At 42.6% G+C, this 16255-nt stretch overlaps 2 protein-coding genes across 2 annotated transcripts; both read left to right on the top strand.

Moving 5' to 3' along the window:
* Positions 1-17: 17 nt before the first annotated feature.
* Positions 18-8589, top strand: mcm4 (minichromosome maintenance complex component 4). Its single transcript, XM_075482265.1, has 17 exons — positions 18-93; positions 598-675; positions 1329-1487; positions 1575-1738; positions 1837-1938; positions 2030-2125; positions 2375-2470; positions 2819-2957; positions 3103-3323; positions 3467-3587; positions 4687-4946; positions 5800-6165; positions 6286-6413; positions 6746-6953; positions 7110-7338; positions 7704-7837; positions 8082-8589. The coding sequence occupies exons 2-17, from the start codon at positions 612-614 to the stop codon at positions 8175-8177; spliced, it is 2583 nt and encodes an 860-aa protein (XP_075338380.1). The 5' UTR covers positions 18-93; positions 598-611; the 3' UTR covers positions 8178-8589.
* A 721-nt stretch (positions 8590-9310) lies between these two features.
* On the top strand, positions 9311-14990 carry ube2v2 (ubiquitin-conjugating enzyme E2 variant 2). Its single transcript, XM_075483230.1, has 4 exons — positions 9311-9397; positions 13780-13928; positions 14040-14165; positions 14328-14990. Exons 1-4 carry the CDS (start codon positions 9382-9384, stop codon positions 14472-14474), a joined length of 438 nt encoding a protein of 145 aa, XP_075339345.1. The 5' UTR covers positions 9311-9381; the 3' UTR covers positions 14475-14990.
* Positions 14991-16255: the final 1265 nt, after the last annotated feature.

Below are 16255 nucleotides of genomic sequence, written 5' to 3'. Positions count from 1 at the left end.
TGGCTTTTCATTGGCCTAAAGTTCCCCGCGAAAATTACGTCACCCACAGTTTCGCGCCAGTTCTGCAACACTTGGACGTAGACACAAGAAGCGGTAAGCAGACCTACTATATTAAGTTGTTTGTCACAAAAAAACATTAGTTGTTGTAGTTTTGTCACCGTGTGAATTGTCAGTCGAGTTCATCTGAATGCAAACGGATGTTTTTTTGTTGCAAATAAGCGAACTGTGAAATGCCTTATTGTCCCCCTGCATCCACATGTCAAATGGTGGACCAACTGTTGTTAGATCGCTGAATTTCGCCTTAAAAGCAGCATTGAAACGACTTGAATAGCACATAATGAAACTTAGGCACGCCAAAGGTTAAAGTACCGAAGGCTCATAGTTAATATCTAAATAACTTGGTGTTTAGATATTAACGTTTAAAGCAGTATTTTTATGACTCATGGCGGACCAAGTGCTGACAAAAGAAAATATCCATCAGGAAAATAAACTAATTTGGGATTTAACATGAGACACGTGTACAGTGACAAGCAGCTATGTTTTCCACCTCTGTGCAAGACCTTTTAAAAGGCCTAACTCTCTCCATTTTATTAACAGATATCCCTGCAACAATGTCTTCTCCCACTTCGACTCCTGGTGGCCGCAAGCGTGGACGGAACACCAACCCGCCCACACGTAGGTTTACTCTCCTCCAGGGGTGGAACAGTGATTTTTAATGTGGGGGTGTTACAGGGGGGGCACATGAGCGCCACATCAAGCCCATCGTTAGACACGACGCTGAAGTTGGCATCCGATTTGGCATAAAGGGCCATTTCACTGCATTTTTTTTGCATTTTGATCGCCCTAAACTAGGTCCTGTATGGAAACTACAATTGTTACACTGCTCAAATCTGGATGGAATTATCCTAAAGAGGCTGTAGATTCATTAAAACCTTGTTTGGGATTTGTGAAACCTTTCTCTGATTTGTAAAAATGCAGAACAGGGCCATTTCACTGCATTTTTTTTGCATTTTGATCGTCCTAAACTAGATCCTGTATGGAAACTACAATAGTTACACTGCTCAAATCTGGATGGAATTATTCTAAAGAGGGTACAGAGACTTTAAAACACATTTTATGATTTGTTAAAACTTTATTTGGTTATTGAAAATTCAAAAAGGTGAAATCATCTTGCTGTAAAAGTGGGGGTGTCGAAACACCCCCATCCCCCACGGGTGCGACGCCCCTGCTCTCCTCTCTTGTGTTTGTCATCATGGGAATTGTATTGCTTGTATGTTGCGGGTCTCTGGATTACACTTGGTTAGCTGCATGCCTTCTTTTACCCATAGCGAGGAGTGAGGATCCCACCTCGCCTCCCTCTCAGCGGCGCAGAGGCCAGGACTCCTCCACTGGGGACCTGATGCCAATGCCAACCTCTCCGCCCACAGACATGCTCAGTCCTGCAGCCCTGCAGGACACTTCTCTGTTCTCCAGCCCACGTGCATCAGGTACTCCAGTGTTCAAGGTACTCTGGCCTTTATAGAAGGTGAAACTCATTGGGAGTTGTAATCCTCTTTCTAATGTGACTTTTACAGTCTTGCCAAATGAAGTGGACATGAGCTCGCCTCTCATGTATGGGACCCCCAGCTCCAGGGTTGAAGGGACCCCACGCAGTGGAGTACGTGGCACACCAGCCAGGCAACGCCCTGATCTGGGGTCAGTCAGGAAGGCTCCCCAAGTTGATCTTCATTCTGAGCCGGTCAGTTGAGGAGTCAGCAGTATGGTGCTGTCATTTGTTTTATTTGCATGAAACCAAAATCCACCGGAAGTAAACGTTGGTTCCCTGTCCTCTCTCAGCCAAGTGTGGACGGTGCTGTTGCCAGTGAGCCAAATGCAGGCCAGAGACTGGTGATCTGGGGGACTGACGTCAACGTAGGGACCTGCAAGGAGAAGTTCCAGGTACGAAATGAGTCGCAATGTTGTCCGCCCTGATATCTTCTCATTTTAAGAAGAGTTAATGTCGCCATGTTTTGTGCTAATGTGCTTCCAGAGGTTTCTCCAGAGGTTCATCGACCCAACATCAACTGAGGATGAGAATGCCGGTCTGGACCTGAACGAGCCTTTATACATGCAGAAGCTGGAAGAGGTGGGGTACTCATTAATGTATTTTATTGGGATTTGTTGATCAGATCCTCCATGCAGGTTTAGGTCAAACATGCTCTTCGTGATAGATGTTTTGTGGTATTGATATTGTGGCTCATTTTTGCATTTTAGTCATCTTGACCGTTGGTTTTTTTTGCCTTTTTTATTTGGTGTCCTTTTAGTTTGAATGAATTTAGCTTCTGTTATTTTTAAATGAATTAATGGACTTGTTTCTTTCCTCTGCATTTGTCAGATCAGCGTTGTTGGGGATCCTGTGCTGAATGTGAACTGTCGGCATGTGCAGTCCTTTGATGCTGAGCTGTACAGGCAGCTCATCTGCTATCCACAGGTAAAATCCTCTAGTCTTTAAAAAATGTTCCCAAATTGTGTAATTTAATTGATGCACAATATTTTTCATGACATTCACCTATATTGTGGTCTACTAGCATTCACCAACCTATTATTCCACCTTAAAAAAATTATAGTGGTGATAGAAAACTCCTTCCAATTTAAAAAGAAATAGTAAATTCCCTAAATACACAGTCCAGGATGCAGTGATTAAAATGTTATTAGTCCACCTTTATCCACAGGATATTTACTAAAGGCACCTACTTTGTCCCCTTTGTTGTTTATATCATATTTTGCTGGTTTAACAGCATAATGATGCTCATTAATGAGTTTCTTCGTTTCTTTGCAGGAAGTCATCCCAACCTTTGACATGGCAGTCAATGAGCTTTTCTTTGAGCGTTTCCCAGACTCGATCCTTGAGTACCAGATCCAAGTCCGCCCCTACAATGCCCTGAAAACCAGAAACATGAGGAGCCTGAACCCAGAAGGTGTGTGTTAATTCATCTAGGCCATGTCACCAGATGAGTACACATGAAAAATATGCCTTCCCATCTTTCATGTGGGATTTCTGTGAACGCTGAAGTGTCGGCTTTGGGCTATAGCTTCTGTGTGCCTTATGCGCTTCCTCTGCAGACATCGATCAGCTGATCACCATTGGCGGCATGGTGATCCGCACCTCGCAGCTTATCCCCGAGATGCAGGAGGCTTTCTTCCAGTGCCAGGTGTGCGCCTTCAGCACCCGCGTGGAGGTGGATCGCGGGCGTATCGCCGAGCCGGCCGTGTGTCGCAACTGCAACACCACCCACAGCCTGGCGCTCGTTCACAATCGCTCAGTCTTTTCAGACAAACAGATGGTGAGTTTATGGGCTTGTTTATAGGGCAGATTGCTTATCATCCTCATTGATGCCTAATCTCAGTACGTGTCAGGTGGCAATTGGTGATGTGTTGCTGCTGAGGTCATGACATCTGTTCACTTATTGATTTCTCTGTGCAACAGATCAAAATTCAAGAGTCTCCCGAAGACATGCCGGCTGGTCAGACCCCTCACACTACGATTGTGTATGCTCATAACGATCTGGTTGATAAAGTGCAGCCAGGAGACAGAATAAACATCACCGGTAAGACCTCCTACATCTCCACAGGAGGAATGCAAGCCACGTCATTGTCATGCCATATTTCTTTGATGAACTAGCCTGTTTTATTTAGTTCTGTTAAACGTGCAAAGTGTCACATTTGGGTAAAAAGCTGAAGATACTTAAAGTTTAGACGCTGAAGCTGAAACTGGACACGGCATCGAGGGCAACCCATTTATACTTTGCAGCTTATTCACATATTTCTAAATTTCTTCGCCAACTAAAATGGCAACAACATCTTTTATAGTACAGCTATGTGCAACGCAACGATTCGGTCCATCTTCGAATCCAATAAACAGACCTGATGGGCATCTGATCAGTACAGCTGGCTGAGTTACACTGCCAGCGGAGGGCTTTTGTTGCTACCTGAAGCAAAGTTTCAGATCCTTTTTGCAACTTTTCAATTGGCACCAAAGAAAATAATTTAGTGGCAGCCAGTTTTACCGAGTAGGTGTGATTGGTCCCACTGGTCGACGTATAGCGCGGGACAAGGAGCAGAATAGCAGCTGAGAAGAGCCCCCACCACACGTTCTCTGCTCAGAAATCTGACCAGCTCTGGCCTACTAATGTATATGCATGTAGAAAAGGATTTTAAGCAGGTAGGTTGCTCTCCAACCGCATATCAACGTTTCAGTTGCTCCTGTCTACTGCAGTGCTTCCTCTTCGGTACCTTGATATGAATTCTTGTGGCCAAATTAAAACAATTACTCTTAAAGAGTTGTGATAAACCGCAGAGACGGCGCCCTCAGGTGAAATAAAAACCGTTTCGGTCAACCACTGCCCACTTGGCACGTTTATGCAACACCTTGTTGTGAAGACCGACTCTATTTTGAATCATTATCCCGCACTTCATGCTCTGTTCAGTGGAATGGGAATCGCAAAATATTTCCCATCGGTTGCACGGTTTTAAAAACAAGCATTTTCTGGCTTGAGCTGCAGTCTGATCGAAATACATTTTGCAGTGATATTCAAACACAAGAACTTTGGCTCTTCACACCGGAGTAACGGGAGCACACAAATGTGTTTAATATGTCGCTCGTCTTTTAAAGGACACTTTAATTGCATCCCAACTCTGTCCACGCAGGTATCTACAGAGCGGTCCCCATGCGCGTTAACCCGCGTCAAAGCAATGTGAGGTCAGTCTACAAGACCCACATAGACGTCATCCACTTCCGGAAGACGGACGAGAAGCGCCTGCACGGTTTGGACGAGGACGCCGAGCAGAAGCTCTTCACAGAAGACCGTGTGCAGACACTGAAGGAGCTGGCGGCCAAGCCCGACGTCTACGAGCGCCTCTCCTCCGCCCTCGCACCGAGTATCTACGAACACGAGGACATCAAAAAGGTGAGAAGCACTAACCTGTACACGTGCACACACGCACCAGGAGTGAACACTCAAACAGCCCCAAGATCTGTCTCAGATTTTAATATCGAAGGGGAGTCTTATGTCTACCATGGACATGAGCGCCAGTTAGAAAAGCAGATATTTGATATATGATAAAATAAGAAAATCATTGATTTGATGGCGTTCATCAGTGACTACAGACATGTAAGTATGCCATATTTTGACAGGAAATGTGTAAATCCCCCCCCTAAAAAGGAGATCCTGGTCGCTGCGCAGTGAAGGCCATAATGCCACAAGGCTTGAAATGCTCTCAGAAACATTTCCCTCCTTATTCCATTCTGCTGCTTAGAAAATCTCCTTCACCTTGGCCCTTTGGCTAAATAGTTGTAAAGATCTCCAAAGAATGTTTATAACATCTGGGGGGACCTTTTCTCTCCTTCCTTCCTCTACCCCAGGATGTTAAAGGCATTGCAGCCTGACCATTCTCCCACTGTGTAGGTCTGGATATGCTGAATTACCTGGACCTTTGCCGCAGTTAATTCCCTAATGTTTTCCCATAATTCATTGCTTTTTCCTGTCTTCCTTCCTGTGTAGTAATTGCTTTCAGTCTTGCTCATTTTTGTAAATTCTATTTCCAACTAACCTGCCGCCACCTCCTGAATAACTGCAGACACATTTTGGCACGAAACATGCGCAGCAGCAGTCAGGATAAGTGACACTGGCTCAACTTTGTCAAAGTATTGTGTTATTGTGACATAGATTATCCTTCATTGAGAGTTTTTAAAATGTTTTATTTGGATGAAAGTTGTGCTCATGGTCGTGAATGTAACACGAATCTGCGTGTTGCGTCCAGGGCATCCTGCTGCAGCTGTTCGGCGGCACGCGTAAGGACTTCAGTCAGACCGGCCGGGGAAACTTCCGTGCAGAGGTGAACATCCTCCTCTGTGGAGACCCCGGCACCAGCAAGTCTCAGCTGCTGCAGTATGTCTTCAACCTGGTGCCCCGCGGCCAGTACACGTCAGGAAAGGGCTCCAGCGCTGTGGGTCTCACCGCCTACGTTATGAAAGACCCAGAAACCAAGCAGCTGGTCCTGCAGACTGGAGCGCTGGTGCTCAGTGACAACGGCATCTGCTGCATTGACGAATTTGACAAGATGAGCGACAGCACACGCTCGGTGCTGCATGAGGTCATGGAGCAGCAAACCCTCTCCATTGCCAAGGCATGATTGACAGGTTTTTAAACGTGTTCGGATCCATTTACGGAGCGTATAAAACTCACATGTGTTTGGTTGACTTTCAAGATGACTTCAGCTATTTCCTCTCTTTCTGCTTGTCTGCAGGCTGGAATCATTTGCCAGCTGAATGCCCGCACTGCAGTGCTGGCAGCCGCAAACCCTGTTGAATCTCAGTGGAACCCCAAAAAAACCACGATTGAGAACATCCAGCTTCCTCACACCCTGCTGTCCAGGTGAAACTACTGAGAAGGAATGAGTTTGATGGTGTAAAAACTAAGACAAAAAAAAGCCAATCAGATTCAAAGCCACACAGACTAACTGCATCAGTAAGAACATGTTGATGAGTTACAACAAAAGTTGTGGGACTGCTCATCATATGTTTACATTCTTCTACATCATATTTATTTTCCCTTGTTCATTTAATGGCATATCTTCTTTTTTTGTATAATTGCAAAGTTGGCAACTGTTTGAGGTAGCCAACATGTCCAACCGTAGTCCTTCTTTATGAAGTCCTTGTGCGGTCTTACTGCCGTCCCTCCTGACATCGCTCGTCTCGCTCATTCAGATTCGACCTCATCTTCCTGATGCTGGATCCCCAGGATGAGGCGTACGACCGGAGGCTGGCCCACCACCTGGTGTCCCTGTATTACCAGACCGAAGAGCAGATGGAGGAAGAGTTCCTCGACATGGCCGTGTTGAAGGACTACATCGCATACGCACGGACGTACATTACTCCAAGACTGAACGAGGAAGCCAGCCAGGCCCTCATCGAGGTTCGTTCACGGTTTTACATTTATTTATTTTATTTTTTTGCCAGCGTTTCCAACCAGCTTTGGTTTTTATTTTCCCCTTTTTTATTTATTTTTTTCCTTCATGTTAATGTTGAAAACATTAATACGGTAAAGCCAACCCTGTTTGTTTGTCCTCAGGCCTACGTTGACATGAGAAAGATCGGCAGCGGTCGCGGGATGGTATCCGCCTACCCGAGACAGCTGGAGTCTCTGATCCGCCTGGCAGAGGCGCACGCCAAGGTACGCTTCTCGGAGAAGGTGGAGACAATCGACGTGGAGGAGGCTAAGCGGCTGCACAGGGAGGCCCTCAAACAATCGGCCACTGACCCCAGGACGGGATTCGTTGACATCTCTATTCTGACAACAGGTATGAAACCTGGCTCTCTGCAGGCTGTCATGGGATATGACTTATTTACTGTGATGCTTCTCGCGCAATCTTAAGAAGTATGAAATGACTAAAGGCGATCTTAGTAGTTTAATTTTTCTTTGCTTATGTAAGGACAAAGCAATTTATTTATTTTTTTATATTTTTTTTTAAACAAAACAAAAACAAAGATGGCGTTTAAAAATTTAGAAGCTGAAACCCCGAAGAGCGTCGGCAGCTTTTTGGCATTAGAGTCGAGTGTTGCTGGGGATGTAGGTTCTGTATCCAGGATGTCATTACGTTTTCTGACCTTTTTCATAGAATCTGTTAAATAACAAGTGCAATTCAATGCATTCGTCTGATTACAGGTATGAGTGCCACGGCTCGAAAACGTAAGGAGGAAGTCGCGCAGGCCCTAAAGAAGCTGATCCAGGCCAAAGGAAAGACTCCCGCCATGAAATACCAGCAGCTGCTCGATGACCTCAGGGGACAGTCTGAAACCGTAAGCATTTTAATGTTTTTGACTGCAGTTTTGATTATGAACGCAGAAAATGATCCAGTATTGAGATAAAACAGCAGTGTGGGAAGGTATTGTCTACGTGATTAGCTTAGTTCTTAACCAAAGAACACATTGTACCTCAACTCCACAGACGTAATTGACATTAATTTGGGTCCGTTTTGCTAATTAAAAAACGTATTTTTCTCACTTCCTGTAACGACCTCCTCTCTCGTCACCCCGTTTGCAGGCGATCACCAGGGAGCTGTTTGATGAGGCGCTGCGCACTCTGTCTGACGAGGATTACTTGACGGTTACGGGAAAAACTGTTCGTCTGCTTGCTTGAGGCACACCCTGCAATTATGTACAGTCCTTAATTCTAAGTCCCGTGTCCATGTCCTTTTCTCCAGGCTGTAAAATGTTTGTAAAAATCGCACCAGCATGCATCCTCTGTGTGTATTCTCAGATTTGGACACGAGTCCAAATTACCCAGTGACCCACTGAAGAGCCGCAGTGCTGTTGGGATTTAAAGAAAAGGGTTTGGTCAACACACGTGCCGTGAAAATTCCATGAGTTGATATTTAAGAAGAACGTATTTTGTTTGTTTGTTACCCATTTTTTGAAGTGTTGCTCTTGCTTTTTGTGCTCTTCCGATGTGTTTTCTTGTGCCCTCACGAGTCCTTATTGTTGCAGCAGTGTAGCTTTCATAGACTGTATATTGCTAGAAAAAAAAACAATAAAATCTTGTTCATTGAAAATGCTTGTAATTTAATTTTTTTTTTTTTCTTTCTTTCCATGTACTTTTAATTTTTTCTCGTTGGGTAGTTTTTTGTTTAGTGATCCACCAGCTGGTCCGGGGCTCTCAGGATTTTTTTTATTTATTTTTTTTATTGTGTGTAAAGCAAAGTTCCTCAGAAGTACAAAATTAAAACATGCCATGAGTAAAGGAGATTCATAAAAGGACTTACTTAGACAATGAAACTCGCAAAGGAATAATTCTAGGAAGAAAAATGGATTATTGGTGATGGATGTGTTCCCTCTTTAATAAAGTTAAATAGGCATTAAGTAGCGGGCATCTCAAAGAGCTTCATATGAGCAAATGTATGTAACCTTGGACCTCTGATCTTGTCTGTTGCCACATCAGGAATTGAATAGCAGGGAAAATTTTGAGATTCATTTTTATGGTCAAAATTTGAAGCTCTTATGCAGCAAAAAATAATACAAAATCACCATAATGGTAAAATACAGTTTGATGCAACAAAAAAATCAAACAGTGAAATTTCCTGTCAATATCCTCTGAAGGGGGTTTGAGCGCAGGTCCCTGAGCTGCAGTGCAGTATCTCAACAGTCTTAACATCAGTAATATTTTAAATTATTTTAACACACTTGAGAGGTTACGAAAAGCTGGCGGGTTCGGAGCCACATAGTGTTTGTCTATCGGTGCAGAACAGCTTGCAGTGCGCTGATCGGCCGGTGTGATGCTGCTGCTCGCTTGGTTTTAAACGCTGTGACGTCACAGCTCTCTGTGCTTCTGGACTCGGCTGAAGAAGATGGCGGCCTCCTCAGGTTCGTGTGCTTTCAGACATCTACAGAGATCCAAAGTGCGGCAGAGGCCTGGGCTGTGCCGCTTTATCAGCGAGCAAACGATGTGATTTGCCAGCCTTAGACGATTATAAAATAAATTTTAGCAGTCATTTTCACGGAGATGTAACCTCATGGCGGAACACTGATCTTGACGGGAGCCATCTATGTCGTGGAGCTAGCCTAGCTAAAGCGAGGCCAGTCAATAGCTTACCCCGTGAGTTGGCTCAAGCAGCACAATGTGTCGGAAACAAGCATCAGTATGGCTAGTGACTTTATCTAAATTAGTTCGTTATAGTTAGCACGACACCATTATAAATGTATAATAGTTCGTATTATTGTCCATAGGGCTGGATTGTAAACAATCGAAGACGGCACTGGCAAGCTTAGCTTACTTAGCTACTAGAATATTCCAGCACCGCGCGGCAGTGAATGTCGAACTGGCTGTATCCGGGTAACTAGCTACTTTATATATTCAACACACAAATAAACATTTTGTTTTTTTTTATTAGGAATTAAACAGCAATAGATTAACAATGAGAAACTGAGCGTGCAAAACATAGTAGGCTCCTTGTGACACCGTATACCGCAATAAACAACGTTGACGGGAACGTTTTTATGCAGGAACTACTGCCTTCGTCAGTCGCACTCCGTGGCCTGCTTAACTAATAAATTTTTAATATGATCTGAATAGTTTAACCGTCACCGCCATGCCTTTTCACGAGGCAGATGTTTGCCATTGTTGGGCGGGGTGGGGGGGGCGTAGAACCGCTCCGGGTGGCTGAAATGTAACAGCTACTGCAGATGGCACGCTCTGTTTCAGCAAATAGTCTGAGCCCACATCTGCTTTAGCACTCAACAGGATGCGTGGTTGGCAAAAATCCGAATATGTGAATGTTTCAAATCCAAAATGATTAAGTTTTCTGAGGTTTAACTTGAGCTTCGTGACATTCCTCTGACGTACATGTTGAATCACACACCGTGGTGTTAAAACGGCAAAGTGGTGAAACTAGGAAGTGACTTCTTAATCGAAACTGCCTCCGCATATTTGAAGCTGACGCGACCTGTCGGCTCAGTTTTAACGGCTGTCGTTTTAGTTTCTACACTGTAGTTTTGCAGATGTGATTAGGATGAGGCTGTTTAACTTTAGTGTTAATTGAATTATTCATTTGACATATTAATCACAGCTGACAGCCCTGATTTGTTCCATTGTTTGCATCGATATACATTCATTCATACAAACATACATACATACCTACGTATGTATGTATGTATGTATGTATAGAACTGAACTGGACACATACTTTAAATGTTTGCACTTACAATTGTATTGTCCTCCTTTGTGTTTGAATACTGAGGACTCAAAAAGAATTAGGCGAGGTCAGGAAACATTGAACACAAGAGGAAAACATAAATACTTAGTATTAACAAGAAGGGCTCACTGGGAATCGTTTAAACTACTGATACTCTGGTAGGAAATCATGTAAAATTGTGGTGGTCTTTGTACCAACATTACCTGACACCAACCAAACGGCAAATTTAATTTTAGTATTCATTTCCTGTCAATGTAGTGATTAAAGAGTTGCGCCGAGGACTAACGAGTAGGCTGTTTTAAGGCAGGAAGAACAAAGTCGACTGCAGATGCAACCATTTTTAAACCCAGACTTTGCTGGATATTAAATCCATTTAACACTCCATATTCTTTGTCAGTTTCTAATCAGCTATCAGTTTCTTAAATGTAATGCTTTGTAGTTTTCATTGTCTGAAATGACAGTAACCTGATTCTCAGCAACATGAAAGGGAAAAAAAAGGGTGATTTGCAGACATTTCTTTGGGTTCAAGGAAATATTTGGAAATGTGGCGCTATCTTTGATAAATGACAGAGGAAACTATCAGCAGATTTATTGACGGCACGAGTAATTGCTCTGCACGACGGTTCTCTCGTTGGCAGCTGAAATGTGCTGAGACCGGTATATCTGAAGTAAGCTAAATTGACCATTAATGCTGGTCCATGTGCACGTGTTTGTTCTTTTTGACAAAGGACAGAGAAGTCTTGAGCAATTCCTTGTCTGGAAATTCCTCTTAAGAAACTTGGCGACCTCATCTATTGAGGCCATAACTGAGCAAATGTGAAGTGATTAATGAAGTCTGACTCTGATGAGCTGGATCGAAGGAGGTGAAATGAATGATTTAGTCACAGAGGGAGATTACTTTTCACTACGTCTTCTGCTTTAGTCACATGGGGCCTTTTTTTTGTTTTATTTTTGTTTAAATTTTTCTTCTCGTTTCCCCTTTTTATTAATTTGTCTTCAGGATCGTGCTTATTTATAGCAGCAGTTTTTCCATCAACCTCCTCTATCCTTCAGTCATGAGCTCAAAGTAGCTTAGAAATTTCTCTGGCTCGAGTGCCTGTAAGGCCATGTGTTTGAGTCCAATATCAGCTGTCTGCCGTTAGGTTTTCCTTTAGTAGCTAAACGCTTGAATAGTTTTGAATGATGTTGTTATGAAACTGGCTGTTATGACACTAGTCATAAGATGGCTGGGTGTTACCCTGAATGTTTGTTTAAAGTCAGCAGTATAGGCCTGTGTACCTGAAATCTTCTGACAGCTTTCCAAACAGTTGTCGAGACAGGAGATTTTTGTTGTCTTGGCAGCGACTGATTTTTTTTTTTTAAATTTATTATTTTTAAAGTGAATGTGGTATCAAATTGGAGTCTGTCCCACAGTTGGAAGAAGAACTGTGCTGCGTGCTGTTCTCTTATTGCAGCAGCCTATCGTGTCGCTTCTTGTACCAGTCCTGTCTTCACATGTTTAAAGCTCTCATGTTCCCATTGTGTGGCCTTTATGACTTTATGAATAAGAAGATGAATGCGTCTGCGTCGGTTTCCCTGAAATGATCCGTAGTTTGAGCTGTAGCACCTTACAAAGCAATTCAATAATGAGTTATTGTGAAAAACCGAATAGGGAGTTGAATGGAAACGGTCTGTTTTTGCCAAGTAGCTGTGTGGGTGTGTATGGGTGGGTGTGTCAGGTATTCAGCAAATTATTTTGTCATGCTAATATTCTTTTGATTTAGAACATTTCAAATCACAGTTTGTTTATTTATTTATTTAATTTTAAAATTTGTGACTTGTCAGATGTTGGTTTTTTTTACTTTGAAAATTAAATCAACATTTGCCTTTTTCATCAAAATAGGAGTTTATTTTATGTCCTTTTTGGCAGTCACAACTAGAGCGTAACTGCCAACACCCATAAGCAAATAATTTCAGATAAGGGCCCTCCCTCCTCCTCCAGAACATTAAAACAACCTGCCTAACATTGCGGGGGTCCCTCGCTCTCATGTCAAAACCCCTCTGACCCACGGGGGGCGCTGGCATCTACCCTATAGGGGGGTCTTGTTGTGTGGACTCTTTATCGTGCTCCTTGAGCTTTCCTGAGCAGATTTTCCATTGTGGCGAGCTGGACGTCCAAGTGCCAGAGGGAGGTTTCCTTTTTCTCTGTGTACTTGATTTTCAAGAATGTTTAGATGGCTGCAAAATGTTTAAGTAACAGCCCATTAATGCTGAGACCAAACACTTTCCGGAAGAGGATTGATTTGTGATGAAATGATCGTTATACAGATCGGTCAGTAATTGATTTGTGAGAATCTTTAAAAATAAATATGTAGCCTAATTTCCTCTTTTTCGTTTTAAGAAATGTGACTTTTTTTTTTTTTTTAACAAAAATGCCACATTTAAAGCTGCGGTCGGCAACTTTTTTTTAGTCATATTAGCTTGAACTGTCATGGGATTCTGGAAGTAGAATATTAAATAGGCTGTTTAGGAAAAATAACGAAATCTGTAGCTCCCTCTGAAGCCTGTAATCATGCTTACAAAAACCGAGCGCTCCCGGCTGTTTTTAACCAATCAAGTTAGGGTGGAGGAATCCTACCTGTCAATCACAGCTTGTGCACACGCTGCTGAGCGTGAGTCTGCCCCAGCTTGTGTGCGCTCACACTGGTGTGAACTCACGTGCACAACCTCGTCCACAGAGGGGGAGGGGTTTGGGGGGCGATTCGGAGCTTGTTAGAGGTTGGGGGAGGGACCTGTGAGTTGTATCAGTTCGAATTTTCCGACTTTAGACTCGCAATTTTGAAAACTTGCCGACTGCAGCTTTAATAGATTTTAGAGGAGTGAATTGTGAATTTTGTTGGGCGCCATTTGTGTTGCCATAGATTTTAAATAACATTTTTTTTATATACTTTTCAAACAATGGAGCAGCTTCACGTTATTAAAAAAAAAATGTCTGGCTTTCAACGCACGGGCGGCACTTGATTCATGGTCGTCATGTGTAAAGCTGTTCGTGTATTTCTGTTTTGTGTGCCGCAGGAGTTAAAGTTCCACGCAATTTTCGTTTGTTGGAAGAGCTTGAAGAGGGCCAGAAAGGCGAAGGCGATGGCACAGTCAGCTGGGGCCTCGAGGATGACGAAGACATGACTCTCACACGATGGACAGGCATGATCATTGGACCAGCGAGAGTAAGTGTACTCGGCATCTGATTCGTCATTGAGAATGCAGGCTGAAAATACTGTCCATTTCTGTGTAATGTAACCAGTTGCAAGTATCTATTCCTTCTTCTTGTTTTTCAGACCAACTATGAGAACAGGATATACAGTCTGAAAGTGGAATGTGGACCTAGATACCCAGAGACAGCACCGACTGTTAGATTTGTAACAAAAATTAGCATGAATGGGATAAATAATTCCAACGGCGGGGTGAGTTTGAACACAAATATCAGAGAGTTGTGTATAAGTGATTAGATCAGATTGTTTTGTAGCTGTGAGCAATAACGTCAGCGGTCTTGTCACAATGACTGACTCGGTCTCTGTTGTCTTCTTTTCTTCTTCTTCTTCTTCTTCCCTTTCCCTGTTTTACAGGTGGATTCACGTAGCATACCAATATTAGCAAAATGGCAGAATTCTTATAGCATTAAAATTGTTCTTCAAGAGTTAAGGCGTCTAATGATGTCCAAAGAAAATATGAAGCTTCCACAACCACCAGAAGGACAAACCTACAGCACTTAATTGTCATGGATTGTTTCGACCCTCTGTCTTAAACCTTACTCTCTTAGAAATATTGTGTAAAAACATCAAGAGGCTCACTTCACACATCGACAATATCGTCTACAAGAGCAAGATTGGACTTTCTTATTACATAGCTCATTTAAATGAAAAATGTCCCTGCAGTTAAGCACTGAATAGCTAGTTATGACTACAAGACCACAATTATCTGCCTTTAATAAAGTTAGTTTGACAATGACTTTTATGTTCGACCTGTTCCAGCTTAAAGAGGGAAGCATGATGCCACACAGGTTGTACCGGAGTCCCAATAGTTGTATGTTCAGATGACTGATCACTGAGGAAAAAGCAAGATGGATGTCTGAAGGCATGTTCTGTAATTAATACCTAGTCAAAGAGAAGCCACATTTTTGAGTTGTTAGTAAAGTTTAGCAGGTTCATTGAAATATCATGCAGATGGCTGAAAAATGAACTGTGGCTGTAGTCTAAAAGTAGTGTCACAAGGCAAAGATTTTTTTTTTTTATAAATATATATGTCTGTATTTGACACAATACCAATATGTTTCTGTTCTGCAGCTCTTTGACATGTAACAGACGTTGAAGCCTGTTCTGTTCTGAAACCCTTGCATATAACTTCTGGTGAAAATGGCAGGTGTATGAACTTGTGATTTTCTGAAATTAAAAATCACTGCGAAAAAAACAAACAAAAGAAAGGAAAAAAGAATCTCCAAGTTGAAATTTGTGACTCCCAAGCTCCTACACTTACTCAGGTTTTCCACCAGAGGGCGTCAGCTGACAGCTCAGCCTGTCACTGCAGCAGCACACTTCAGGCATTGTGTAACAGAAATGTGCATTATATTTACATCATGTGAGAGAGAATACACAGCGGTTTTATTTACTAACATATCTACCAAGTGAACATGCTTGCTTCATAGTAATTCTTATCATAGTTGCTTAATATTTGGTGTCATATTTTATTTAGCAGTGAGAAGCGAGCCTCCTCCCTCTGAGACTGTGACCTTTTTAGCTTTTCAGCTGTTTGATTATTCATAAAATTGAATTGGCCAAATATGAATGTAAAGGGGGATCACGGCAGATCTTTCCTCTACATTTAGTTAATTTATCTGTTAAGCTCTAGTTTAACATTCTTGCCACATCTTTGAGTGTTTAGTTTTTGAGGTAGATGACATTTTTGTCCCCACCGATATTCCGTTTGGGTATTATATTGCGAAGAAGGGGTCGGGAGTGTCTTTTAATGTTTGGGAAGGCTGAGGTCCATTCACAAAAATAGAAGTTGCCGTTTACATTTTTTTTTCTTCAGAGCTTCACCCTTCAGTAAAGGCTTCAACCATGGTGTAACTTTATGAACATTATTTTGGATTTGAAAGAATTCTAGCTCCTACCTTTAAAGATCTTGAGAAGTCTCAGAAGACAGTAAGACTGTGGTTGACTTCTGAAAATGAGCTGTTTCGTCCGACTTGTGTGACGACCTGGCTGTGCGTCCACCTCAGTGCAGCTTGGCTTGGCTCCGTTTGGGGTGAAAATAAGTGTGTACCAGACCGGCAAGTGCTCTGTCAGGTCACACATTGTATGTAATCTTACGTCAGCTGACCTGCATAAACACACTTACACTGAAGTAAACTACACAGTGAGAACAACAAGAACATATAATATATCAAACAGAACATGCTGAAATGATGGATTTCTTTGTTTGCAGTCATTTTTTTTCTATAGATTTCTACTTTCAACACATTTGCAGCAAGTAAACTTTTGACAAACTTTTGTCA

The sequence above is a fragment of the Odontesthes bonariensis genome, chromosome 14 (genome assembly GCF_027942865.1).
Source record: "Odontesthes bonariensis isolate fOdoBon6 chromosome 14, fOdoBon6.hap1, whole genome shotgun sequence".
Classification (NCBI taxonomy): domain Eukaryota; kingdom Metazoa; phylum Chordata; class Actinopteri; order Atheriniformes; family Atherinopsidae; genus Odontesthes; species Odontesthes bonariensis.
Note: the sequence above shows the minus strand (reverse complement) of the source record. Positions and strands in the feature narration are given on the sequence as shown.

Excerpts from the sequence above, each read along its gene's own strand:
- mcm4 (XM_075482265.1), top strand. The coding sequence starts at position 612 with ATGTCTTCTCCCACTTCGACTCCTGGTGGCCGCAAGCGTGGACGGAAC. Across the intron at positions 676-1,328 it reads GAACACCAACCCGCCCACAC|CGAGGAGTGAGGATCCCACC; the intron begins GTAGGTTTACTC and ends TTTTACCCATAG. Across the intron at positions 6,414-6,745 it reads CCTCACACCCTGCTGTCCAG|ATTCGACCTCATCTTCCTGA; the intron begins GTGAAACTACTG and ends TCGCTCATTCAG.
- ube2v2 (XM_075483230.1), top strand. Across the intron at positions 13,929-14,039 it reads TGATCATTGGACCAGCGAGA|ACCAACTATGAGAACAGGAT; the intron begins GTAAGTGTACTC and ends CTTGTTTTTCAG. Across the intron at positions 14,166-14,327 it reads TAAATAATTCCAACGGCGGG|GTGGATTCACGTAGCATACC; the intron begins GTGAGTTTGAAC and ends CCTGTTTTACAG.